This window comes from Mustela putorius, unplaced genomic scaffold, assembly GCF_011764305.1.
Source record: "Mustela putorius furo isolate JIRA1106 unplaced genomic scaffold, ASM1176430v1.1 tig00000174_pilon_pilon_pilon, whole genome shotgun sequence".
NCBI classification, from domain to species: Eukaryota; Metazoa; Chordata; class Mammalia; order Carnivora; family Mustelidae; genus Mustela; species Mustela putorius.
Window position 1 is genome coordinate 37,682,405 of NW_025421304.1, and position 27,793 is coordinate 37,710,197.

Genomic DNA, 27,793 nt, shown 5'->3' on the forward strand with positions numbered 1-27,793 from the left:
AGCTTAACAAGGAGTTAAGCAGAAGCAGGGTTCTGTACAAACACATGAGAGAAAACCACAGTGATGGTCACACAAGTTATGTGACTTCTGTGTACTTACACTTCATGCCATTCCTAAAATTCTAGCTGAGGCTGCTCGTGCTAAAAAAGCATCAGAAATACATCTCCCAAATTTAACAAAAATTATAGAAGGTGGTGGCCAGGTAGTTTCAAAGTCCAACAAGTTTTTAAAATAGATGAAATTGGATTATTTGAGAGGAGTGATGGCAGATGCTGTCACCACCTATTTCTTTCGGAAAGAAAATTTCAGTGACTTTGGCTTCAAGCTAATGCCGAGAGGGACTGCAAATGTAAAACTGGTTACTGTTTCTCTTCAATTATCAAAAAACCACAGAGAATCCAGAGAACAGGATAAAAACACCCTTCGCCTCACCATCCAGAGTTGACAAATACTAGCATTTTGTCCCATTTTCTCCAGTTTTTCGCTACTGTTTGCTCATTACTGGGATGTCCTTGTTTAACTAAACGTCTTAGAGAGCTACTGACAGTCAATTTTGACTAATGCCAAATGCAAGTTGTTTAAAATTTGGGGGCTGGAAGATTGTGTAGCTGAGCATTTGTTGTTTTACCAATGAAATGTTAGCAAGCAGGAAGAAACCTGCAGAACAAGGCCATGGGCATTTATGTCACTTAAACATTTTCTTCCCCAGAGTATCTTCACATGTAATTTCTCATTTCACTCCAGGAAACAATCAAGGCAGTCATCAATGTAAATGCAACAGGGAAGGAAATAGAAACCTAAGACCAGGGATTGTCTTGCTGGCATTAGAACCTTCCGGAGAAGGCATTTTATTTTGATGGCACAGAAGGATGTCTGAGGCCACTGAGGACTGTTGAGTTTGAAACTGGCACTCAGTGGGACAGATTTGGGCCACGGATAGAGCTGGCCCCTCTTGGACCCGCCCCACCCAGGGCTTCCTGCAAGCAGAGCATGCACAGGGATGGATTCAGAACCTCTAGCTCCCACAAGGTAGAGCTGCAGATGTTGTGGAGTTAGGGCCTTCAGGATTTCCCTGGGGATTCATGTTGAACTCAGGACTCCTGGAAGGAGCCGCCAAACCCAATGAGCATCTGAAAATTCTGGAACATTCTCAGGCACCCAGCAGAGCAGAAAAGAGCTTACCCCAGGCCCAGGTAAGACTTGGAAATGTTATGAACTCGATTCAGCCTCTTATCAGGCTGGGGAGGCTCTGCTCCCCTAGAGGATTCAGAGCACAGTCCCTTCAGGCCCTGGTGCCCCCATGCTGTGTAATCCATCTTGGGGGGGGCTTCAGGGCCTCAGCTTTGATGCCCGACAGTCCTGTCTTGCACCACTATGCTGCCACTCACTAGCTGCATGGCTTGGGCAGTGCTGCTTTACCCCTCTGAGCCTTAGTGGTTTTGTCTGTAAAAACAAGTTAATGATTACCTAGCTCAGCGCTATCCAATAGAAAAACAGTGTGAGCCGTGTTACTGTGTAGGTGTGTATTGTTCTGATAGCCACATTGAAAAAGTAAGAATCGGTAAAATTAAGTTTAATAATTTATTTTCTTTAACCCAATATATCTAAAATACTTTCGTTCCAACCTGCAACCAACGTAAAAATTAGTGAGATATTTTACATTTTTTATGGGAATTTAGATGGAGGGAACTAAATCTCCAAAATCCTGCATGTATTAAACAGTTACAGTGTATCTTAGGACCTGCCACATTTCAACTATTCAATAGTGCATGTGGCAGGTGGCTATTCTATTGGATAGGGTTGCAGTGAGGGTGAAATGAGATTATATGTGAGATTATATGTGAAAGTTGCTTGGCTGGACTGTTTTTAATGTTGCTACTATTTTTTTATCATTCTTGCCAACAGAAAACATTCCCACACCCAGGTGAGCTTCTTCACCTCATTACCGACTCTTTGGATGGTCACTTGGGAGAGAATCTACCCAGAACCAAGCCAAAAGGACCCAGCTCTTCGTGACTGTGCATGTGGCCTCCATCATGAGAAAACCTGTGAGTGCCACTTCCTCCCCTTCTTGAATGTATGCCCCTTGGTGTTGTGGCTGTGCCATTCCTTCCATCAACAGGTGGAGTCTGTTTCTCCATCTGTTGAACCTGGGCTTGGCCATGGAACTTGCTTTGGCCAATGAGACATTAGAAAACATGACACAAGTAGAGATTTGAAAGATGCTTGCACATGAGGCCTTGTTCTTACTTACTGCTAGAAACCTTCAGACACCATGCCAGTGAGGCTAAGCTAGCCTGTTGTGTGATGAGAAACACACACCCATAACCAACATTCAGCTAATCACCAGACATGCAAGTGAGGAATTCTGAGGACATCCACCCCCAGGGTGAACTGGCTCAGATAAGCAAAGCCACTTAGCTTATCCAAAGAAGCCAGAGAAATAATACTGTAAGCTACTAAGTTTGGGATGTTTTGTTATGCAGCAGAAACTGACTGATATAGCCCTACTTAAGTCTCAGATTCCTCTTACCTGAGGGGGTAGTAGGGATCGAAAGTGTGGCCATCTCCTGTACTGATTATACATGACAGGTTTCCAATGAAGGGAGAGAGGAGCCATGTCAGGGAGATGGTGACATTGTCAAAGATGAAACTCTCTTTGGACACCATCAGCTGGAGGCCTGCAGATCAAAAAGGGAAATGCTGTGTGCCATCAGAAATCAAAATTGCATGCTTCTATTTAAAACCTACTCTCTCGTATCCACTTGTCCTTCATCATTAGGTGGGGCTTTCAAAGGTTTCTTAATTTTATTTTTACTTTTTAAAGTTCTTTTGAATTTTGTTTTGAATTCATAGGTAATAGGTGACCAAGTTACAAAATTTGAAATGTGTAAAGGGTTCAATGTGTAAAGAAACCCTGCCTTCCATTCTTCAGCATATCCCCCCCCACACACAGAGGCAATCACTGTTACCAGTATCCAGGGTCACTTTCGGGATATCTACACATTCCCCCCAAGCACATCCATGCTTTCCTATTTATACAAATGGTCCATGATGTATATTCACTATTTGACACCCTCCTTTTTTTTTTTTTTTTTCACTTAGTATATCTTGGAGATTGTTTTGAATGAATTCAGTTAGAGCTGCCTTGTTCTTTGTAATGGCTGCACAATGTACCCTAATTTATTTAACCAGGATTCTATTGATTGTCTAAATGTATTTTATCATGTTTAAAAAGACAAAAGGCCAAGCACCTTTAGGAAAATTGACTGGGCTAAGGTAGCTGATGATTCATTGTAAGCCATTTAGTGCACATTAAATTTTATAAAACTGAGCTTTCAAAGTTAGCTTGGAGGATGGGGAGTGAGGTAGAGTTTGCCAGGGTTTCATACAGGCCTGGGCTAATTGTGCAGCATAATCTTTCAGTTTCCAAGCACTAACGAGGAAGGAAGAGATAGAAGGAGCTGAATGTAAGCGAAAAGAACTTTCCTGAGCTGCTCAGGAAGTTGTCGCTGTCCTGATTCACAGCTGTCTGAGGAAACTTGGACTGTTGCTAGGCCCTCCTGGGCACTGTGGTGGGGGGCACGGGATGGGGGAATGCTGGATAAAGTCTCCTTTTACAAATCAGAAACACTGTGATCAGAACTCACTAGTTCACAAGGGGGCAGGATATATGAAATCAAAGTTGGGGCAGGAAATCTGTTCCAAGGTCTCTAGACCTAATATACCTACTAGCTGCAGCAACACATTGGTCCAATGACAGTCACACTGCAACTGGCGGACCTCCAAAGGGCACCCTTTGTCCATTAGCAAAACCACCAAATGGAAACCACTGCCAAACCCCATGGCCTCTTCTTCCCAGAAAATAGAATGAAGACATCCTGCTCTTACTCCACCTAAGCGTGTCTAGCAAACTGATGTTGCTGGTGAAACCTGTCCTCTCCTCATCTCTTTGCGGCCCTCCCTCCTACACCCACGGACCCTGCTCTCTCGGATGGCCCTTGGGGACCCCAGCATTCCCTGAGTCACTTCTTCCCTTCAGAGCTCCCTGCACCATCACTTACGCTCTCTCCTTTCTGTTGGTGCTGTTGTGACTAATTCCCTGGACAATGGCGTAGGGGAAAGTGGTACTCATGTACACTTTGAGTGGGAATGTAAATCAGTGCAGCCGTTTTGAAGTGTAATTTGCAATCTCGATTAACATTTAAAAAGCATATACCCTAGGACCCAGCATTTCCTCTACTAGGGATCTCGCCTCTAAAAATGACCAGGCACATGTCAAGATAAATGCACAAGAATGAGCGCTACAGAGTGACACTTAACAGCAAAAATCAGAAGCAACCTGAATGTCCATCAGCAGGGGACCAGTCCAATGAATTCTGACACAGTCCTATGATGGGATACTGCACAGCCATTAAAAGAATAAGGCTGTGGCTGGGAAGGACATCCAGGATATATTATGAAGTAAAAAAAAAATGTTGAGCTATAAACTAATATGTTTAACATGATTACATTTTATGTATATATATTCATACACAGTCACGTCTATGAAAACAGTTTAAAAAGCAGAGAAGAACTTACTCTAAACTAAACATTTAACGGTGGTTTCCTTAAGGAGAGTAGGACTGTAGAATTGAAGGGAGGAATTCTTTTTTCTTGATTTATAAAACTTTTATAAAGTGTAGTAATATGGGCTATTTTTATGGCTTTCGAAATTTGTAGTTTTTAAAAGTCCCTGTGTGTTCTAAAATGCAGCCTATGGGCAGGGTGGTGGTTGAGTGGGCATGGGGTGTGGTAGCGAGACCTCTTTTAACTTCTTTCAGTCATGCAATACTGGTTTTGTCTGACGTGTTTATTGGGTCACCCATGATATTTCATTGGAAGGGTCCTGGGAATTAAAAATTATACATTTTTTATTTCTGGCTTGACAGCTCATTTCTGCAACAATAGCCTCAGACTCTTTACCCCATGACACTAGGCCACTTCAGGGGGTTCAGCTGCAGGGAATCAGGTGTGAGTCAGGAAGTCTCTTAGCACACAGATCGGCTCCCATGGGAGGCTCCTCCCTCTGCTCCAAGTGGGGCTGGACCTGGTGTAGAAACAAGGGAATTCCTTGTTTCTTGCTGAGGACTCACCTTCCTGGCACTGGTACCGCACCCACAGGTAGCTTCCCTGGGTGGGGCACAGGTCTCCAAAGTAGGTCCCATCTGCTGCCACCTGGCATACTTGCAGCCCCTGGCACTGGCCTGGGAAGTGCCCAAATCCCAGCAGGAGCACAGTGTCAAAGACAAAAAGGGACAGGTTCAGACAGAGACGGATGACCTCCCGCTCGTTCATTCATTCATTCACCCACCATCCGCCCAAGAAATATCTGCAAGCATCCACAGAAGACCAGACAGTGACCTAGGTACTAGGTGGAGAGAGAGGTAGGATTTTTGCCCTCAAGAAGCTCAGGGGTCTAGTACAGGGGTTCTCAAATCTTACGATACACCAGCATCTCCTGGAGGGCTCTGGTCGGCACAGATTTCCAGATCCTACACCCAGTGCTTCTGAGTCAGAAGGTAGGGGGGAGGCTGTGTAAGAATTTACTTTTCTAATAAGCTCTCAGGTGATGCTGATGTTGCTGGCCCAGGCACCCCACTTTTAGAACCACCGGTCCAGTAGCATCCAGTCAGATGGCCTAACGTGGGAACTTACGTTTTGAGAACTGGCAAAGAGGGGAAAGATCAGGAATCCTGTCCAGGTGCCCACAAAAAGCAGAAGCATGGGGAGCCCAGGCCAGAAACTTCAGGTCATCCCAACACCTCTCCCTCCTGCCCAGGCAGATGAGTTACATGCCTACAGAGAAGCCTAGGAAGAGGACAGGCAGGTGGTACCTGGTTGTAGGACTGAGCTCCCACTTCTGTGCTGGGTGTCAGCTGGGAACCCCCTTAGCTCCTAGAGGCCATTCCCTGGTCCTAGTGTGTGGCCCTCTCTTATCTCCCAGTCAGCAATGTACTATAGGATCTGTCTCACACTTGAACTCTGATTTCTCCATCAGCCCCTTCTTCTCTCTAGAAGCCAGAGAAACTTCTTGGCTTTTAAGGGATCATGTGGTTAGATTGTGCCCACGTGAATAATCCAGATTAGGAATCATAAATGCATCTGCAAAGTCCCTTTGCCATGATATCTCATCATACCTAGAGTTCCAGGGATTAGGGTAGCAAATCTCGGGGGCCATACCCCTGCCTATCCCAGATGGGAATACATAAGAGGGCAGTGTTTTTCTTTTCTTTTCCTTTCCCTTCCCTTCCCTTCCTTCCTTCCTTCCTTCCTTCCTCTCTCTCTCTCTCTCTTTCTTTTTTCATGCATAATGCTTTTCATCCTGTCTTTTCATCCTCTCTCTGACCGCAGCTGTCTCTGGACAGGTCCTCCCACGTGGTCCTCGCCTCCACCTCGTGGTCCTCAGCCTCCACCATGATTCTAGCAGTGGCTGGAGGGCCCTGACTTCCAGTTTTGGTAAGTCCATCCCCTCCAGCCATCCCTCTGGCCCATAGGAGTAGCAGTGGCTATCCATTGCTGCTAATCTTGGGGTGGTATCATTATCCCCTGTTTGATTTCTCAGCACTTCCATGCTGGGTAATATATTCCCTGCATTGAATTTCCTCTGCTGAAAGGCCTGGCATGGTTTCTGTTTTCCTAATGGGACCTAGCTTGATACACTCCTTAGTCAGAGTTCCGTGCCCTTACTATGTGCATCCACAGCCCTAGACTACAGTCTCCAAGAGAGAAGGAATGTTTTGCTTTGTTTTTGTTCACTGCTGTATCTCTACTCCAGTGCACAGAACAGTACCCAGCACATAGCAGATGCAAAATAAGTTTTGCATGAGTAAATACATAAAACCTTTTCTCCCTTCTTTGTGGCATTGAGCACAGTGTTAGGTAATTGCTTGTATCCATATCTGTCTCCCCATTAGATTGCGAGCTCTTTGAAAAACAGACTGATTCCTCCCTTTATCCACAGAGCGCAGGAAAGAGCCTGGCACAATGTTGGGCTCAACGAATGTTTATTGGCCACCTGACAATGAATGAGTGAGCATGGCACTTAGATACGAACAGATTCTCTTGGGATCCTGCCCAGCTCTGTTCCTCTGACCCTTCCCAGAAGGATGCAGGGCTCCTTTCCAAGGTGCTCTTTGGGGTAGGGCTGCAAGGTTTGGGAACTTGCTTCTGGGCCTTTGCTTAAATAGCTCACTGAGTCCCCTCAAGGTCTCCATGAGGGAGGCACACCCTTCAGCCCGTTCAGCCCAGGCCTTTCCCTCTCAAGAGGGGCCACGGCCTTAGGAATGTGAGAGCAACAAGGAGAGTGGGTGGGGGCCAGGTGGCAGATTTCAGCATTTCCTTCCCCCGCTATGTGCTCTAAGGGTCCAGGGATGATGTGGACCAGACGTGGAGAGGGAGACACGGCAGACTTCCCCAAACCAAGCACGAGGCTACTTGCCAAGTTCTGGGAGTACAGGGCATTCTACCCTGAAGCTTCACAGGGCCTTTGGGTAGGGGCAGAGCCCTTTGGCGAACTGCTGAGAAGCCCGTGTGTTGAGATCCAGCCTGAGGCCCCAGAGCTTTCAGCTTGGGCATAGACTGCTGTGTCCTTACTTGGCCCAGAAGCAACAGACCACCTGCCTTCCTAGCACCTTGCAGGTCCGACACTACTAACCACAGCAGAGAGTAGGCAGGCCCCTGTGTCTGTGTCTAGAGTTTCTGAGAACTTTGTACCACCCCCCAGGAGGGTGCAGGGAACCCCCATCATCTCTGAAACTGAGCCCTTATCACCAGGCAAGTGTAGCTTAGAGGAAGATTTCATCTAATTTAGAAAAACAAGGCCATGCAGAGCCCTTCTCATATGAACAAGAGATACCCCCAGGGATGTGTGTTTCAGCATTATTCATAATAGCAAGGATTAAGACACAACCCATTCAGCTCTCAACAGAGAAAGAGACACATTATGGTATAGTTATACAACAGACTAAATGAATAAACTGGTACAAGTATCAACGTGCATAAGAGCAAATTTAAAGCCATACTCACTATTGTAGTGAGGGGACGTTAAGCAAATATGGCATAATGTTAAGATTTAACAACGAAGAGTAGTGAATCTGTGCGAGTTCACTGAAATATTTGTATATAATACATATGATATATGTTTGGAGTACTTAGAAAGTTTTAAAAATTTATAAAAGTAATGTTTCTTGCGTGCAAGTGGAGTGGGGAGCAAAATGCCCCCTTCACCCATCCAGGTGGGTTTGCTGTCCTGTGAGGAGGTGAGCCACGGCTTCCTTGCTTCCCTGTATGGTGCTACGGGCAGAGACTGGCCTATTTTCCTAATGTTGGAGGCCCAGATATGAAGCTTGTTCAAGCCTTCCAGACCCTTTTGCTGAGGATGGGACACCAGGAACTGCCCTTCCTCCATAGCCAGAGCTGTCCTTGGGTCCTACCTGCCACTTCGTCCTTGACGCTGGCCCAGTTGCATTCCTCCTCCAACGGGCCCGTAGCACCCTGGGTGCAGTAATGCGGGGTGTGGCGCCCGTAGAAGGCGTCCTGGATCTGGATGACCTCCCCTGAGCCGCAGTGCATGGTGACATTGAGGCCGTCACAGGCTAGACTCTGGCCAGCACCTGCGACAAAGGAAAGGGGACACCTTAGGAGGGATCACGGTCATGCCTGGGCAGGTTGATGGGAAGTGGAAGGGTGTCCGGGGTCAGGGCTGTGATGAAGGGACACAGCAGGAGCTGGGTCCACAGGGATGAGAAATAGAACGTGGTGGGCATGAACACGGCTCTGGTCTGCACCACCCATGCACTGGCTGTGTGACCCTCTGCAAATTATTTCGCTTCTCTGTGCCCCCTCAGCATGGGGGAGAGTCGGCACCACAGCACATAGGGCCTGTAGGAGGATTAAATGAGTTTATACTTGCAGAGTAAGGGCTATACACTGGCAACTATATTCTATTTTTTTCAAGATTTTATTTATGTATTTGACATGGGGCAGTGGGAGAAAGAAAGCACAAGCAGGGGGGAGCAGCAGGCAGAGGGAGAAGCAGGCTCCCTACTGAGTAGGGACCCCACCTTCATGTGGGGTTTGATTCCAGGACCCTGGGATCACGACCCAAGCCGAAGACAGCCGCTTAACTGACTGAGCCACCCAGGTGCCCTATATTCTCCTATTTTGGGTACCTTCCTTGAGCCTTTTCTGAAAGCAACGCCTGGCATATGATAGATGCTAAACAAGCATTTGCTGAATGAATGAGTCTTTATACCAGTCCTAGAAACTGGGCTACTGTCCTCCTCACTAAGAACATCAGGGTCATGGGGGTCACTGTGTTGAGACCCCACTCCAGGCTAGGTCCTGGCATGTGGTCCATGTTCAGTAAACATTTTTTGGAAAAGAACAATCTGGCTCAGACCAGCAGAGCCAGAAAGTAGGAAACTGGATCCGTACTCAGTCCTGTCTGCCTGGTGGGAACGTCACAGGGTAGGGGATGAGACCAAAATCTGTGTTTGTTTCCTCCGGCTGCTGTGCAAATTCCCACCAAACTAATGCCTGAAGCCAGTACAGATTGATCATCCTCTAGTTATGAAGATCAGAAGTCCAAAGTGGGTCTTACTAGGCTGGTATCAAGGGGTGGTTCCTTCTGGACCCTCTAGGGGAGGGTGTGCTTGCTAGCCTTTTCCAGCTTCTAGAGGTATCCACGTTTGTTGGATTGTGACCCCTCCTCCATCCCCAAAGCCAGCGACCCTGCATTTGCCAGTCTCTCTGACAATAGGCAGACTCAGGTTGTCACTTCCCAGATGTGTGGCCCTGGGCAAGGAGCTTATCCTCTCTGAGCCTCACTGTTCTTAGCTTTAGAATGGGCCTGCAACAGAAGAGCAGAGGCACTTCTGAGTACCTCTGGTGAATGCACACAGAGTGCACAGCTCTGTGCCCGGAGGTCCCGCTGGATACGTGTTAGCTGTTCATGGTGTGACCTCGGAGCTTGACTCCCAGATCCTGGGGGCTGGCAGATTCTGAGACTCGTTTCAGGTTGGGTGCAGAAGGGGAGCAGGCTTTGGCAGGGCTGTGATAAATGGGGACGTTTTATGACCCACATGTCCCCGAAGCTGCAAGTTTTCAGAATTAGCCAGGCTAGGGGCCTACATGACACCTATTTAAACCCAGACATAGGGGAAGTGAGGCAGGGGGCTCTGTAAGTACCCAAACCCAGAGTGGGCCCTGGGAGCTAGGATTCTTCACTGAGGGGCTTGGAGGAGGGGACTGAGCCAGGAAGCCTGAAAGCTTCTGTCAAGCCTGGCTTGAAAGTCAGGAGGCCATGGCCCTGAGGCTCTAAGACCAGGCCCCTACACCAGGGCCCACATGGCAGGCAGCACACAGGGTGGGACTATAGGCCTCTCATGCCGGCTCTTACACGGAGTCCCCAGGGAAGGGGCCCCGGGTGCAAAGGGGTTCAACCATGGACAGCAGCTAGAAAGGACACAAGAGTGGAGAGTGGGAGAATTCAGGAGTCTGGGATGCTGGACGGTCAGGACTCAGACCCAGGCCGGCCAGGGTCGCAGGAATCAAGGGTGAGTGAGAACAGCCTCCTGGGACCACATCTCCTTCATTGGAAGAGTGGAAAAAGAGAGTAAATAGGGCTGGGCATTTGCTCCTAGATGCAGGTATCTGAGAGGAAAAGGGACGGGAATGAAATCAGTTAAGCAGGTAGGCAGGTAACTGGACAAGGAGAGGCAGGGTGTGAGCTGGAAAGATGATATGAGACAGGCACAGAGCACCACCCGGACAGAGATGGGTGGAAATTTAGGGAAACACAGAGCAGAGACAGAGACACAAAGTCAAAGAGACAGAGACAGAGTTGGTGACAGAGACACATAGAGAACACAGAGAGACAGAAGGAGGGAGACCCACAACAGAGACCAGCTCACCAAACTCGCAGATGAAGGCGAACGGCTGCGTGCAGTTGTCTGAGGCCGCCCACCCAAAGGAAGCGTCTCTCTGGATGTAACCACAGGTGTTTGGGGCAGGAGAGGCCTGTCCTCCGCGCCAGTGGCTGTAGCTCACATTTGAGGTGTCCAGCCAGCTCCCTGACCCTGGGCATGGGAACACAACCACCAAGACTTAGAAATGTTTCTCTGACCCTTTTTTATGGACAGGGCTGGCCTCAGCTCAACTCTGGGAAGCACGAGGTGCTCAGTCAAGGCTGACAGGCGGAACACCTCTCTTTCCCATGCCAATGAAGGGACTTTGCTAGCTGTTACCTTCCAACATCCAGGCAGAAGAACTCAACCTACAAACCAGGGTGCCACATCAGGAAGCGCAAACAAAGTGGTTTGATTCAGTATATGATGCTTCCAGCTCTGTCTCACCATAATCTAAAAAAGAGCACAGAAGTATGTTCAAAGGTGTTCTGTAGAGAGACAGAGGCCCTTGTCAAATATATCTGGGCCATGCTGAGTTAAAATGGAAGCAGTTTTCCTTACTCTGAGACTCTTCAGCCCCTGGAACACCTTGGTGTGCTCTGGAAGAAATGCCCTGTGCATGTGCGTGTAGTACAAAGGCATTTCGAGGACACTAGGAATCTAGAAAACACTAAATATAAAACATTTACTCGGGGATGCCTGGGTGGCTCAGTCGGTTAAGTGTCTGCCTTCAGCTCAGGTCACTATCCCCGGGGTCCTGGGATCGAGCCCCACATTGGGCTCCTTGCTCAGTGGGGAGCCCGCTTCCCTTTCGGCCTGCCGCTCCCCCTGCTTGTGTGCGCTCTTTCCCCCTACCTCTCTCTCTCTGACAAATAAATAAAATCTTTAAAAACAAACAAACAAACAAACAAACAAAATATTTACTCTGAAGACTCAAACATGTATTTATTCATTTTTAAAAATCCATACAAATGGATTTTTTTTTTAATTTTTTAAAAATTTTTAAATTTTTTTCTAAAAAAATTTAAAAGTGAAAAAGGATATAAAATGAAAACATCTCCCTTCTCCCAACCTCCAAGGTACTCCCATTACTGGTGTGTTTCTTGTGAATTGATCCAGACTGACTGATATCCACCTATCAGCATCTATGAGTGCCTTAAATCAATTTACACAAATGCCATCGTATTGTACCCGGCACCCTGTCTTCTTAAATAACATTAAATCTTAGAGGAGTGGTTTCATGTCAGCCCACACAGAGCTACCTCATGCTCTGTAACAGCCATGTGGTAGCTCTTGGTGATTTTCGAACAGACGCAATTCTAACTGCACATGAGTGGATGTTCAATATACAGAAATCCATAACTGCTACATCTACAAGTCAAGAAACCATTCCATAGATCTTGCCTGAAGATGCATTTTAGAATTCAAATCCCGAGACTATGAATTTCCTAAAACAAGCTTCTCCAACTGTTCCCTAATTAAGCCTTTCCATCCACTCTGATATAGAAGCCCACACCGAGTGACTCATTTCTAAAACCCAGTAGCTTTGAAAGGGCAATGTGATGTGCCGGGACACGGGCAGAGTCCTCACTGCCCTTCACTGGCAGCATCATCTTGAGCAAACCATTTCCTCCCCCTGGACTTTAAGTTCCTCATCCATAAGATAAAAGTAGCAATGTGTACCTCGTGGGCGGGTGCAAGGGTTAAATATGAATGTTCATTTGTCCATTCTCTGCTATGTACAGGCACTGGGAAAACAAAATGGCCAGAATATGTTTCCTTGCCTCGAAGAACTCATTGTCTGGGAAGGAAGGCGACACGTAAAAAGTTGCAGTTATGCCAGAAGTAACCTCACAGGTTGTGGACAAGGCCCTACAGGTGCAGAGAGAAGGACTCGACTGTACTGGGGTTGGAGGAGGGACACCTCACAAAGTAAAAGGTAAGGAAGAGTTTCTGAGAGAGCCATTAAGATGAAACTGTCTAATGTGAAGGGAATGATGCCAAGTTCTAAACCTGCTTTAATGCTTAAGAAATGGGGAAAGGCATGTAGGAGTGCCTTTTTCTTAAAAAAAAAAAAAAAAAAGATTTATTTATTTGAGAGAGAGAGGGTGGCCGGAGGAGCAGAGGGAGAGCGAGAAATTGAAGCAGACTCTGTGCTGAGTACAGAGCCTGACGTGGGGCTCGATCTCACAACTCTGAGATCACAGCCCCAAAATCACAACCTGAGCCAAAACCAAGAGTCAGATGCTCTACTGACTGTGCCACCCAGGGGTCCCCTGGAAGTGCTTTGAAAATAGCTTCCTAATTATTTCCTGAGATGTTTTCTCATCTGTAAAATAGAAGCAACAATGTTATCTCACTGGTTATCTTAGAGATTGAAGGTGATAATGGATGAGAAGGACTAAGGATCGTTCCTGGGACTATTCCAGAAAGAACTGGAGGAGTCATAGTTAGTCTTAGTTTCAGGAACATTCAAACAATGAAAGTTTGCAGAGTGTCAGCAAAGTGCCAGATTCTGCACTAGGTACTGTGCATGAGCTGTTTCATTTGATCCACAAAACAGTCAAAGAGGAGGGTATCCTCATGAAAATTAGGATATATTAATTTGTTCCATGAGGTTCTGTGTAAGAAGCAATAGTTAGAATCACAGCCACAAGCTTCCCATGAAATACAGCTTTCACAGGACCTACCTTCTGTGGTTCCGTTCTGAACCAAGTTCCCTGTGAGTCCAATCCACCATTCCCTGTCCTGGGAGATGTGCTTCTGCAGAAACTGCTGGGTGTCTTCATCGTGAATAAAGACCAAATGGCCCCCTTGCTCCTCACACCAGCTCTGGGCACCATAGAAGGTGCGTCCGAGAGGCACAAATTCATAGCAAGAGTCTCTGAAGGCCACTTGACTTTTCGAGCAAAAGCTGCCCTCCTCTGGCTTAGAGATTGTAGCCCTAAACCTCAGAGCAAGCCCCAAGAGCACCAAGCCCACTGCACTCATCCTTGAGCCACCGCTGGAGTGTCTGGATGGAGCTGGCACTCACGTCCTTCTTATGCTGCTGCCTTACAGCCATCTGTCATCCATCTTTCCTTCTCTCTTGTCATCAAATAATAGTACTGCCTCTTGTTTAAGAAACAAAAGCCTCAGGATGAATGTGTCTGCATTTTTGCTTTGCCCAGATCTTTGTTCAATTCCTGTTCCAAGTCCAATTAGTTTGCAAAACAGTCTTTGAGAAAAACGTATAGCTGCTGTCTCACCTGCCTGCTTGTCATTCGATCAGCTGTTAGCTTCTGATAAGAATTCCTTGCTATTGGATTTTCATTGCTCTTTTTGCCAGAAGCCGTTAGCATGTGGGAAGTATGTGATAAAGGAAAAATGGAAGGAAAGGGAGAGTGATGGGATGGTAAAAAACAAAAACAAAACAAAACAAAAAAACCAAGATGCACTCATCTCCAGTGCTATTGTCTAGAGTGGTGGCTGTGCCCAAATGATAATCACATCCTGCCCAGCATGGTTTAAATCCTAATGGCTGTCTCCCTCTCTGACTCATCACATTACTAGTCATGCCTGTTGGAGAAAACAGATTTTCTACAAAACTGTTCTGACATCATCATGAAAACAAGTTCTTAAAACTTCAAACCTGTCCATCCTCACCCACTTCCTAAACCCTCCAGTGGGTGTCATGACCTCTGGATCAAGTTCAAGCTTCTCAGTTTTATATACAATGCTTGGTATGAACTTGCCACTGACAATATTTTCAAACACATTCCCCAAGTATGGGGTAACAGACTCACCCATTGCTGATGGGAGTGTAAATTGCTACAACCTCCATCGTGGGCAATTGGACCATATCGATTTTGACGATATTTTAAAAGCAGGAGCTCAACTTCTAGAAGTTTTACCTACAGATAAATTCATACATGTGCAATATGCTGTATGTTAAAGGTTATGTATTACAGAATTTTGAAAGAAGGAAGGATTGGAAATAACCTAAATGTCTATTGATTAGAAAGTGGTCAACAAAATTGGTACATTCTCCAAATGCACAAAAGAATGAGCAGCTTCTTTCTATAGAAATTTAGAGGGATATCTAAGATTTTTGCTAATTTTAAAAAAGTATGAGACATTGCTGATGGTTTGACCCCATTTATGCAACAATATCTATGAACATTTATTTGTATTTGTGGAATATATCTCCCAAAGGACTTAAAAGAGACTGGCAGTAGTGATTGCCTGGGTCAGGGGTGGAGGGAGCAAAGAGACTGGGAGACAAAGGAAGGAGCAAGACTCTTTTTGTTTCATTGGCCACATTTTTGAAAATTTCTGTCTTGTACTATGTGAACGTCTTACCTGTTCAAAATAGTAAATTCTTTTTTAAAAACATCTCCATGAGTCCATCATCCCCCTAACAGCTCAAAGTGCCAGCTCTCTCTATCATAGTTCACTGCTGGTGACCTTCCTTGATGCCTCTCTGTACCAATGCTGTTCCCTCTGCCAGGAGCCGTTTTTTCTGTAGTCCTGCCCTGTTCACCTAAACGACTTATCTCAAACATCAGTTCCTTCATGTATTTTGTAGAACTTGCCTCATATAATATGCTTTTCTCTCCTGACATTCCTTTTTCTTTCTTTCAATAAAAAATTAAGGTAGAGTTCACCTAGCATACAATCCATTGATTTAAAATATACAAGTCAGTGATTTTTAGTATACTCACAGAGCTGTTCAACCTTCACCATGATCAATTTTAGAACATTTTCATGATCCAGAAAGGAAAACCTTCACCCATTGGCATTCACTCCCAAACCTCCCTCCTATAGCTCCTGACAGCCACTAATCTCCTTTATGGGTGTGTGGGTCTGCCTGCTGTGCACATGTCATATAAACAGAATCACATAACATGCGGTCTTTGTGACCAGCTCCTCTCACGGTAGCGTCGGGTCTTCAAGGTTCCTCCATCTTGTAGCTTGGACCATTACTTCACTACTTTACTCTTTTTTTTTTTTTTTTTTTTGCACTCAGTAAAAGTTTATAGGATAAAACTAAATGAAGAGTTTTCTAGAACCATTACATTCTCCACCTCAGCTCCTTATTTGTTGAGTAATGTTTGTTGTTCGTGATAGCTTTCCAAATTAACTGAGTTTGACACAATAACTTGCTTTGGTGGTGGGAAAATGGTTTTAACTACTAACACCAGAGTTCCTCTTGGTGATATTTTCTTTAGGAAAATATCTTGATAGGTCATTTGGGTTAGGATGGGGAGACACCAGGGGTATGGTTTGCACTATTACAACAAAGCACACTGCTGGTTGACTGGTCTGCATAAGACGTTAATGGCTCAAGATTGGAGAACTGACTACACAATGTGGTAGGACTCTAGAACCTTCAAAAAAGATATTAAGTGGGGCACCTGGGTGGCTCAGTTGGTTGGGTGTCTGCCTTTGGCTCACATCATTCTCAGGTCATGATCCTAGGGTCCCTACTCAGGAGGAAGCTGGCTTCTCCCTCTCCCTCTGCCTTTCTTCCATGCTTGTGCGCTCTCTCTCTCTTGAATTCTCTCTCAAATAAATAAATAACATCTTAAAAAGAAAAGGCATTAGGCTAATAGTTTCTTATAGCAGTGTAGCCAAAGGCTTTAGAGAACACAGTTGTTTAACACCTGGCTTTAAATTATTCCCTTGCTCTGACATAATTCAACTTTTTTTTCCTCCCCAGTCCCTGGCAACCACTACTTTCTGTCTCTATGAATTTATGGATTCTGGACATTTCATGTAAATGGAATTATACAAAAGTGTGACCTTTTGTGTCTAGCTGCTTTCACTCAGCATAATTATTTTGCAGGGTCATCTACATTGGAGGGTATATTAGTAATTCATTCCCTTCTATAGCTGAATAATGTCTTGTGTATGGATATACTACATTTCCCTTACCCATTCATCCGCTGATGGACATTTGGGTCATTTTATTCTTGCAGGAAAGGGATAGTCTCTTAATCTCTACCCATCCCATGACTGGCCACAGTAAGACTCAATGAACCTTTGTCAGACTGGTCCCTTCTCCCAGGAACTTGGGTATTGGGAGAGGTCAAGAGGATGTGACTGCTAGTTGACCTATGAATGGGACCCAGGCAATTAGAAGCTCCTCACACCCTCCCTGTCCTTGGAACGTGCATTCTGCTTGCCTTCCCCACTTCTAGAAGCTGTCCCAAGGACACAGCCTTAAGATAATGATATGGTGTTGAAACCATCTGGACAGTATACATGATTGAACCCAGTTAAAGCGTCCATATAAACTTCTAAGATTTGGCCAGCGAGGACAGAGATTAACTCATCTTGCAGCACCCAGGACAAGCATTTTATGTTAAGTCCCCCGCTTATTATCTGCCGCCTACCAGTCTGGACTGATTGGCTTCTTTCTTTGGTCTCTCCCTGCCCTACATGTAAAGATGCCAGTTTTCAAACCAACACCAGGACTGACCCTTGGCCCCCATTGCTTTCCCAGAAGCCCTTCCATGCCCTCTGGAGTAGCCCTGCCAGTAGCCCAGGGCAGGACTCGATGTCATTGCTGAGTCATAGCCTGCAACCCAGAAAACATTGCTCTCTTATCTCCGAGGGCCAAGGTTCTAATGAATTCTATTAGAAAACTATGTGGAAGGCCTCATACAGCGATAATGTATCTCCTGGGTAAAGGCTTAATTTATGACCCTCATGCAACATGCTTGGAGACATTTGATAACAAACGCAAATCTGCAGGCTAAATTCCACTTTTTCATTCTTTACATTCTGATAAATTCCAGACTCCTGGGCACGGAATTCATCTTGGTGATGTCAGCTCCCAGTGTGCCTTAACATCTGTGTACATGAAGAACAGAAACAGGATGTGGCTGGACCCATGTGAGCCTGTTTCCAGTGTCTGATCCAGCTGCCTGGGCCTCCAAACCCTGATTTTTGAGACCAGCAAGCGAAAACAGAGAGAGTGGATTTGGTTTAAATGGGGACTTAAGGCCATGAAAAGAACCATAAAGTTGTTCATGTCCTATGGCCCAGCCATCCCAGTCCTGGGAACAGAACCATTTTAGTTTGGGTTCTTCTAAAAGTTAACTGAGACAAGAAATTTAGAGAAAGCAATTTACTTAAGAGGGATTGCAGGAGACAGTGGCAGGAGAGATGGGGAGTACATTGCTTTATGTGAATTGGCGTTTTTATTGGTCATAAACTGAATTGAATCTTTGCCCTCCATTCAGCTAAAAGACATTATAACAAAAGAATCCCCATGGTCCCCTCACCCCAATACAGTTTTATTTCTTTGTGGTTCCTTCAAGTGCTTCTTGCCTAGGAGAAGGGTGTTTGGCCAGGCACAACTGTAGTGTTCACATAATTAGTTCATAGGACACTTCCCACTTAGCTTTAGATGGTAGGCCTTTCCCATGCTGCTGAAGGCTTTGGAATAGGCATGGTGGGAGCTGTGCTTCCTTTCCCTCAATAGATATTTACTACACCATTCCCACAGTGCTGGATACTTTGTGTGGTTTTCCTCATCTGTTTATTATGTGTTCAGTATTACAGTACTGGTCAACGCTGCTATGATATTCTTCTTGTTCTTGGCATTTAGCCTAAGCTATCTCCTGAGGGTTGTGGCAGGCATTATCAAGGACTCACCTTGACACCTCACACTTACCATGTTTGGCTTCTAAATGCAAGCTCCTGTAGTTCTTTGCCCCCTTCTGCTCACAATGGACAGGTTGATGGTGCCTGGAAGTTTGCACCTCTTGGGAGAGTTTCTCCAAGAAACTCCAAGAGTTTTTCTTGGGAGAAACTCTCACCCTTGATTGGCCAGTGTTGGTGGATCCATCCCCCAGATCCCTTAAGAGAACTCTAAAGCATGCTCACACCCCATCTCACAGCCCAACAGCCCAGATCGAGCTTCAGTTGCCCACGATGGGAACAGCCTTGAAGATGCACTGTTGACATTTTCCCTCTTTGTTTCACTTCCCCATGCCCTTGTTGGCATTTCCTGGCTTCAGCTCCCAAATTAAGCTACTTGAACTTGAATCCTTGCCTAGCCCACAGCACATTAACATCTTCTGATTCTTGCCATGGACTTGGTGCTTATTTGAACCAGATCAGTTATCTTTGGGTTTTTCATGTTGTTGATCCCACTTGAAGACTCAGACTTCCAGATCAGATCCCATGAACATGTTTCACACAAGTGAGTTGTGTCTTGCACACTTTCCTGATGGTTTCAATTTTATACTTGGGGACCATCTCATAATGACCTCAGGCAATAGGATGGTGGGTGGTATTTTCTTGGTTTTTTAGATGTGTATGTAGGTGAGTCCATGTTTTCACCTATGCTAAGTTGTTTGCTTCTATAAGGTAGCTAGTAACCTAAGTCTTGAGGGACTTGCCAGGAAGAAAGGTGTGAGGTTGGAGATAGGGGTGGGGGCAGAACTAGTAGAAAGTGTATCTCAGGGAGAAGCCCTATAACACCAAATCCTTATTTCTTGGCAGTATCCCAGAACCAAGATAAACTAAAGCCCCCTTCACCATCCCCCAAGGGGTATTCTGCTGTTTGGGACATGTACTTTCTTTCCAAGAATGCCTCTTCTTGGGGCACCTGGATGGATCAGTCCAACTTGAATGTCCAACTCCTGGTTTTGGTGCATGTTGTGATCTTGGGGTCCTAGGATCAAGCCCTGCATTGGGCTCCGTGCTCAGTGGGGAGTCTGCTTGACGATTTCTCTCCCTGTCCCAGTGTCCATGCCTACATGTACATGTGCTCTCTCTCTAAATAAATTCCTAAAAAAAAAAAAAAGTCTCCTCTTATATGCTTGTCTGTATACCTGCATCCTTTTCTCAAGAACAGCTCAACTATAAACCTCTTCTCTGAAGTCTTCTACAGACATTTACAGGACTTAACTTCCATGGCTTCCATGTCCTCAGAGCGATTTAATCTACTTCTGTGTTAGCACAGTTTAAAAGTATTTAGCCCTTAAAAAAGAGAGCAAGAGACAATGAAAGAGAAACTGTGAGAACTTGTCTATAAAAATAAGTCCATGTATAACCTTTTAAATTTCTACTTTTAAGTTGTTTTACTCAGTGACTATTGTGGGTTCAATTGTGTCTTCCAAAAAGACACATTGGGAGTCCTAACCGTTGGTACGTGTGCATGTGCCTTCTTTGGAATTAGGGCCTTTGCAGATGTAATCAAGATGAGGTTGTGCTGGTGTAGGGTGGGTCCAAATCCAGTGACAGGGGTCCTTATAAGGAAGAGGGGAATCTGAGCACGGAGAGGAATAGACACAGAGGGAGAAGGCCACTTAAAGAGAGAGGCAGAGACTGGATGCAGGCACCATCCAGGATTGCTGGGAACCACACCAGAAGTCAGAAGGAGCAGGGAGGGGTTTTTCCCTAGAGACTTCAGAAGGATCATGGCTCCCCTGATGCTTTAATTTTGGACTTCTGACCTCCACAACTGTGACAGAATAAGTTTCTCTTTAAACCACCATGTTCGTGGTATTTTTGTCACGACAGCCCTAGCAAACCAGTGTGATGGTGACAGCACAGTGCAGTCATGGGACATTCATTCATTCTGTAAATATTTGTTGAACACCTACTACATGCCAGACACTGTGCTAAACTCTGGATTTTAAATAGGACAGTGATGTGATCAGGCTGGCATTTTAGCCAGGTCACCTGGTAGCAGCAAAGAGGATGGACTGGAGTGGGTGGGACTGGAGGCAGGAAGGCCAGGAGGAGTCTGCTCCCAAGAGGTGAGCAATAGGGCGGACGGTGGCTAGGGGACTGAAGGAAAGAGGAACTATGGGAAAGATTAGTTAGGAGGCTGAAACATGAGGACTACAGCCGTTATTTAAGTTGAATTTTTGTGAAGCTTCACTGACTGGGCCTGAGCACAATACAGTAGAAATTAAAGAGTTTCAGCTCAGGCATTAGAGGGCATTTCCTTCTCTACCAGTAATGCCCTCTGCCTTTCAGTCTTGTCCCTCCTACCTCTTAGGCGTGGCACATAGTTATAATACTTCTTATTTGCCTTCTTTTCTCCCATGTTAGGCTGTGAGTTCTTTGGGTCCAGTAGTTACGATGTCCCATCTCTCTATCTCTTATACCCAACAGACACTAGTCTCTGCATCTAGTAGTCCTTTGTGGAATTGATGAACCCTCCTAAGTTTTAATGGGGTACATTATGGTCTTCCATTTTAGTGGTGAAGCGTGCACTCCAGGAGTCCTAGGGCAGCCCTCCCACCACTCCCTACACCCTGCTTCTGCCCTGCCAGGCAGGCCTGTGGAGAGTATGGCATTCTGGAGCTTACCACTGTCACTCTCCCTTGGGGAGGCAGCTGCCCCTCTCCTGGACTTTGCCTGTCACCTTGAACCCTGCCAACCAAGATTTCCACATTATCTGCTCAGTTTATCACCCTAGCTAATTAAAGGCACCATTTAGAAGCTAACTTAATTGGAAAGCTGCAAAGTAATTTAGATATGATAACCTTATTTCCACAAAGGGGAATATTAACGCTTTTTTGGCAATGACTTTGTAATAGGAGATACAGAATTGCAAAATAACGCTGTTTTGTTTTGTTTTGCTTTTTATAGCACAAAAACTTTTCAAATTCAGTTTTTACTTCTATACCTCATGACTGCATTATGGATGCAACACATCCCATGGGAAAGGTGGCCTCTGGAAAGGCAGCCTCCTCTTCCTTGCTCCTTCCCCAAATGATAAGGTAAGAGGATCCCACATTCGAATCTCCCACCTCTGCCGCATGTTATGTGATCCACAGCCCATGAGCATAAGCTCAGGGAGCTTCAGTTGCTTCCTTAATAAAAAAAAAAAAAAAAAAAGGAGATAATATAGTACCTGCCAGGTCTGTGCCAGAATTAGAAGATATGGTGTGTCCAAAATACAGAGGAGGGGGCACACATCCATGAACTCCTCTCTTCCTCACCAAAGGGCGGAGATGAAGGCTTTCAGCTTGCCCAGTGAGCCTCTCGGACCCTCCGAAGGGCAGACCGTGTGTGATCCTGTACCTAGTCCTCCGCCCTCTGGGAGTGAATCCCCTTCTGCAGCCTCTGTATCGCTCCTGGGGGCAACATGGACAGCTTGTGGCAAATGTGTGTGTGACTTGGGAGGAAGCCTGGGAGATACCCAACCTGACTCGAGAAGGAGCCCTGCCAGGCAGTACCTCCATGGTACTCCCGTCCTCCCCTGGCTCTCTGCTTCTTCCTGTCTGTCTCCCAGCAACCCCGGCTTCCAGGCCCCAAGTCTGTGATCATTCCCCTCTTCCCTCTCTCTGATGTACAACTGTTCCCATCAGATGGGTGGCACTCCATATTTGAGGGACAAATGAATGAATGAGTGAATGAACAAACACATGGGCTAATCCACTTTTTTCCCATTGCCACCCACAGAATTCTCTGATGCTTGTACCAAGTAAACTGTCCTGTCATGCAGCCATAGCTACCTCTGTCCACCTTGGTCATATATAAATGCCATCTTAGCAACTCTCCTGCTAGCTCAGCACCGTCAAAAGAACTTTCCCTGATGATGGAGATGTCTCGTCTGCGCACACCAGTATGACAGCCATTAGCCACACGTGTCTGTGGAGCCTTTGAAATGTGGTTAGTATGAATGAAGAATTTAATTTCATTGTAATTAATTTGTCTTTAAATCTATATAGACAGCCATGTGCTGTTAGTGGCTTCGGTACTGGACAGCACAGTTAAGCTCCCACATTAATGCCTTCATTGGACATGATCTCTTGACTCAGGACATCGTTATCCACAGTATGAAGCCCAAATTGTACATCTGTGCACAATCCAATCCCTAAACCATTTTCCATCCCCATCTCAGTGGTAGTGGAGAGGAGCTGTGATGACAACTATGGCCTCTGGAGTGTTCGAAGCCCAGCTCCATGGTTGGGCAAGTTACTTAACTCTGTGTGTCACTCTCGTTATCTGTGAAATGGGTTGGATACCTACTTAGGGCTTTTGTGAGGAGGACATGCATTCCTGTGTGCCGAAGGCTTAGAAGAATGCCCGACACATAGGAAACTCTCAATAAATGGCACCTATAATTGTCATTATTTCTCTCTGTCCCTGGCAGAGCCAGTCTGCCCTCACTCTCCACCCCAGAACTGTCCAGCTCTGTACCATCATTCACACTGGTCCTCCTCTCTGCCTATCCAAACGCTTCCCACTCTCAAGAGCTCAGCTCTGCAACCCTTCTCCAGGAAGCCTTCTGTCCTAACCTTCCCTAGCCTGAGCACACTTTCCTTCCCTGGAACTCCATAATACTTGCTATCTGGGCCTCTTCTAGAGCAGCTGTAATAGGCAACTAGTTATTACTTACCGTGTACATGTCTTCACAGCCAGCCTAGAGCAAACTTCAAATCCTAGACTAGGTTATGGATGTCTGTTTTCCCTTCAGGGACAGGCCAGAGATGTATACATTGTACGGGGTCAAAAAATAAGTTTCTGAATATCATATTGGCTGATCTTTCCGATTTTTCTCTCTTGCCCAAGAAAAGAAAGGAAAGGAACATGCTATAAGCTCCTGCTTTATTCCAAGCCCCATGATGGACATGATCAGAGTTTTTACAGTTTAATTTAAACTTTGCAGCCACCTATTGGGACAGGTATTATAATTCCTCTTTTCAAGATGAGGCAGCTGAGGGTCTGAGATTTAGGCTAGTAGCACAGGTGCTCAGCTAGTAAGGAGAAGAGCTGGGCCTCTGGTGCACATAGGTCTGTTGGGGTTGCTAGGGCCAAAGATGGCCCAACAAGGGACCACACTGCTCAGGCACCACGTTCACACCCTTACTTAGTCCTTTCCCATGCCACGTTGGCTAGTTCTGGGCTTTGTGCTAACTAGCAGCAGGCAGTGAAGTAAAATGATGCCAATCCTGGGTTCGCCTTACAGGAGGCTGGCAGCTCCTGCTGCCTCTCTCTTGAAACACTTTTGGGAGGCTTTTGCTGTCATGGAAGGAGTCCAGCTATCCTGCTGGAGAGATCCCATGGAGACGGTCAGGCCAGGCCCTGAGACTGCATGGAAAGGGAGAGAGGCCCAGACCCAGTCTTCCTAGCCTGCCAGTCAACAGCCAGCTAACTTGCAACCACAAAAGGAACCCCAAGTGATAAAAGCAGAAACCAGTCAGAGCCCGGCAGAGCCCAATCAGCCCACAGAACTGAACGCAGAGAGGTAAGAACAATGACAGGTGCTTTAACCGCTATGTTTCGGGGTGGTTTGTTTCATGGTAACCAATGACCAAAGCTCTTGTTTAAGGTGAGCTACTTCCTTCTGTGTTCCCGTTGTCCTGCTCTCTGATGCACTGGCCAGTGTTCAGTCCACCTGAAGGCAGCAGATGCGTTAGAAAACCTGTCTGTGGCATACCCACATTTGCTCTCCTCTCTGCCTCTGATCCTCAGCCAGAGACTTCAGCAAGCGGCAAGCACTGCAGTATGGTGGGGAGGGATATGCACTGACGAGCTCTCGGCCAGAACTGGGCTCCTTCCCATCTCTGAGGTTGTAAAAATAAAGTTGCTAATGACCTCCTTGCAGGGGTGTGTAGGAATCAAACGACATGCTGCTCATCAGACACCTTACATGCTACTTGGTACGTGTCAGGCATCCAGGGAATGGCATTGGTTAGAGGCTGGAGAACAGCTCCTACTCCTACAAGGCTCTTATCCCACTCTTCCCTTCTTAGCAAAGACCTAGAAAGCAGAGGTCAGGCTTCCATGGGGCCAGAGCAATGCCAGAGCTTCTTGACAGAGAGCAGCTGCTGCTTGTTATCTCTGTTTATGAAAAGGGAGGCTGGATGGTCAACATGAAGGCTATCCCAGGAACCACTGCAGGACCCCTAACCCTTTGGGAAATGTATGTCCTTTGGGATATGAAGACGCTGCCTCCTAACATGGGAGTGAAGAAGGCAGAACTGAGTTTCAGTAACCACCTCTGTAACTCCAGAGCTTGGCAACTAGTCCGTGTATGTTCGAAGAAGACACAGAATTATGTTCCTGCTTCATTCACTGCTGTATTTCCAGCACATAGTAGATGCTTAGTAAATACACGTTGAGTGAATAAATGAATGTGGGGGTGAATGAATGTTGCACTGCCTGCAGCAACACTGCAGGTTGCCTGTCCCAAGCCATTCCCTCCTTGTTCCTTGCTAATGGATTCCCAGTGTGAGTCTGGGGGCAACATGCTGCCTGGGGAAGTCACCTGATGGGTTTAAGAAAATCAGGGCACACCTGTTCCTCCTTACTGGGAATTAGTCTAGGGGTGGTCGTGTGATGCCATTTAGCCAGTGAGACTGAGAGAAAAATCTGCTCAGACGGTTCTGAAAAGGTTTTCCTTGGTATAAAGAGAGGGAGCTATAAAAAGGAAATGCCTCCTCCCTCCTGCACTTTGTGTCTCTGCTTTAGCACGTTATTATGGAAGGGCATGATTCCTGGGTTGAAGGCTATCACTCATAAGCAAAACAGAGCAGGCCCAAGGATAAGAAACCAACCCCCTGAGGATGGCCTGGTAGTGCCTGTTGAGATGGCCCAGATGAGTTTCCAGGCAACCCAGGACCCCCAGTTGACCTGAGGTCTGAGACAAAGACATATCCTCAGAGTTTCTGCAGATATTATGTTCCAGCCAAAGCACCTTCCCTTAACTCGAACTTTCATGATATCATCATGGGCTGAATTGTGTCTTCCCCTCCCCCACCCCAAGATTCACATGTTGGAGACCCAGCACCTCGAAATGTAACTGCATTTAGAGAGAGAGCCTTTAGAGAGGTGATTAAATTAAAATGAGTCCATTAGGGTGGCCCTAATGCACTCCGACAGGTACCCTTATAAGAAGAGGTCATTGGGACACACAACCAGGGAGGCGTGTGCCCAGAGAAATGACTACCCATGGAGGGGGAAGCGGGGGCGGGGCGCGGGGTTGAGGCCTCAGAAGCCAGCTCTGCTGATACTTTGATCTTGACTTCCAGCCACCAGAGGTATAAGAAAGCAGACTTGTGCTATTGAAGCCACTGGTACTTTGTTATGGTAGCCCTAGAAAACTAATACAGATAGCCATTGCTATGATCAATTATTATCCCCATTATCACAAAATCCTGACGTCACCATTTAATTGTCCCTGGGATGCAGTGGGGGCCTGAATAAAGAAAGCTAGCCTGGGTTTCTCTGTATTATATAACAGGGCAATGATATCAGCCCAAGACTGGCCTTCTTGTGTCCTCCACCCATCAACACATCCACCCATTACTTCATTCCGCAGAAATCTAGCAAACATCCATCATGTGTCGGCACTGAGTAGAATTGTCATAGATTGTCTATGTGACAATCATTGACTGTGTGACCTAAGGCAAGTTGGTTATCCTTCCTGACTTTCTGCATCTCTAGAATGATGCTAAGAATACCCATCTCCTAGGATTGTATAAAGTCGGAGCGAGCTAGCACATGTAGAGTGCTTGCCTTGCAAAGCACTTGACTCAGAGAAGGCACTCGATGTGGCTGGGGGCCATTGCTTTGCTGGATATACAAAACAGACAAGAAAGGAGACACGATCATGTTTTTTCCCTTCTGTAATTTCAATATCATCCTCTCCACAAACCCTGTGGCCTAGGTATTGCCACCCTGTTTCACAGAGTAAAGTGAAGTTCAGAGGGGTTGTGACAAAAGCTCAGAGATCCAAATAGGTCTTCTGAGTTCTAAGCCTTGAGCTCTTTTTTTCCCCCCTCCCCGGCACCAGAGCTCCTGCCTCTGGTGGTGCATTTTTTTTCCCCTGAGCTCATCATTTATGCCAGACATTCTCATTTAATCCCCGCAAGGACACAGCTTTCACAATCTAGGAATAATAACGCTGACATGGATACACATGTTTAGACCAGACAGAAGAATAAACTGGCAAGTTCCGGGACTGAATGGAAAATGTGGGTCAAGGGAACGACCTTCTGGGCGAATGGGGAGGAAAGGGTGTTGATCGGTAGCTGTTTGGGGCCAGGTGCCTTTACTAAACCCTTGATTTACAGTACTTTGGGACTTCGATATCATTACACCCCCATTTTACAGTTAAGGAAATGGAGGCTCAGAGAGGATAAGGCAGACACATAGGAAAGGGAAGAATGTGAATCTAGCATCAGCCCAAACACACAGCATCTTCCCTGGACCAGAGCTCCTCAGCAGCTGCCGAGAAGCAGAATCACCCAACACGTGGTTAAGACCACCCAGAGCTGAGCACCCCCTTGAAAGGTCTCACGTCGGGGTGTGTGAAGTGAGGCTTAGCACGGGACCCAGGAGCACGTGCAGCTGGGTGATCGGAGTGTACAGCCAGGGGTGGGCGGGCAGCCAGACCAGGCGGCTGTCCGGACTGGGCTCCCAGATCCTGGAACGCGGTCTCAGCCCAGACCTGACAGGAGCTGTAAAGACCAGCACCACACCCTGTCTTCGTCTACCCGGAGAGGAAACAGCTGCTGCTTTCTTTAAGCAAGAGGAGTAGAGAGGAGTCCATTAACTCATTATCCAACATTCAAAGCCACTTGAATATGGATTTTAGGCAATGGCATCACACGGAGAGGCACAAATACAGGGGACTCTGAAATCACAGATCGGCGTCCTTTCTCTCTCCTGTTAGACCAGGAAGTCCAACTGACACTTGTTTTTGTTTTTGTTTTTTACAATTCTTAATTGTTTCCGAGAAGCGTTTTTGGTTCCCTATATTTATGGTTTAAATGGGTAAATATTTTATGTTTACTTCTCCTAAAAAACCTATAATAAATTAAGTTGCTCTTTGAATATGACTTTTTTTTTAACTTGGTAAAAGGTTTTATTATGAGTTCACT

At 46.2% G+C, this 27,793-nt stretch overlaps 1 protein-coding gene and 1 long non-coding RNA gene across 2 annotated transcripts in view; one reads left to right on the top strand and one right to left on the bottom strand.

Moving 5' to 3' along the window:
- Positions 1-14,005, bottom strand: part of PKD1L2 (polycystin 1 like 2) — a 90,608-nt gene extending 76,603 nt beyond the window's left edge. The window contains exons 1-5 of the mRNA XM_004753929.3: positions 13,640-14,005; positions 10,956-11,120; positions 8,475-8,654; positions 5,136-5,246; positions 2,534-2,681 (exon numbers count right to left, since the gene is read on the bottom strand). Coding sequence (XP_004753986.1) covers positions 2,534-2,681; positions 5,136-5,246; positions 8,475-8,654; positions 10,956-11,120; positions 13,640-13,940 — 905 coding nt within the window. The 5' untranslated portion in view covers positions 13,941-14,005. The remainder of the gene's footprint in view (positions 1-2,533; positions 2,682-5,135; positions 5,247-8,474; positions 8,655-10,955; positions 11,121-13,639) is intronic.
- On the top strand, positions 57-27,724 carry LOC106005948. Its single transcript, XR_001179710.2, has 5 exons — positions 57-1,193; positions 1,906-2,048; positions 12,695-12,888; positions 21,549-21,679; positions 22,365-27,724. It is a non-coding gene; the product is annotated as an uncharacterized LOC106005948 (long non-coding RNA).
- The last annotated feature ends 69 nt before the right edge of the window (positions 27,725-27,793 follow it).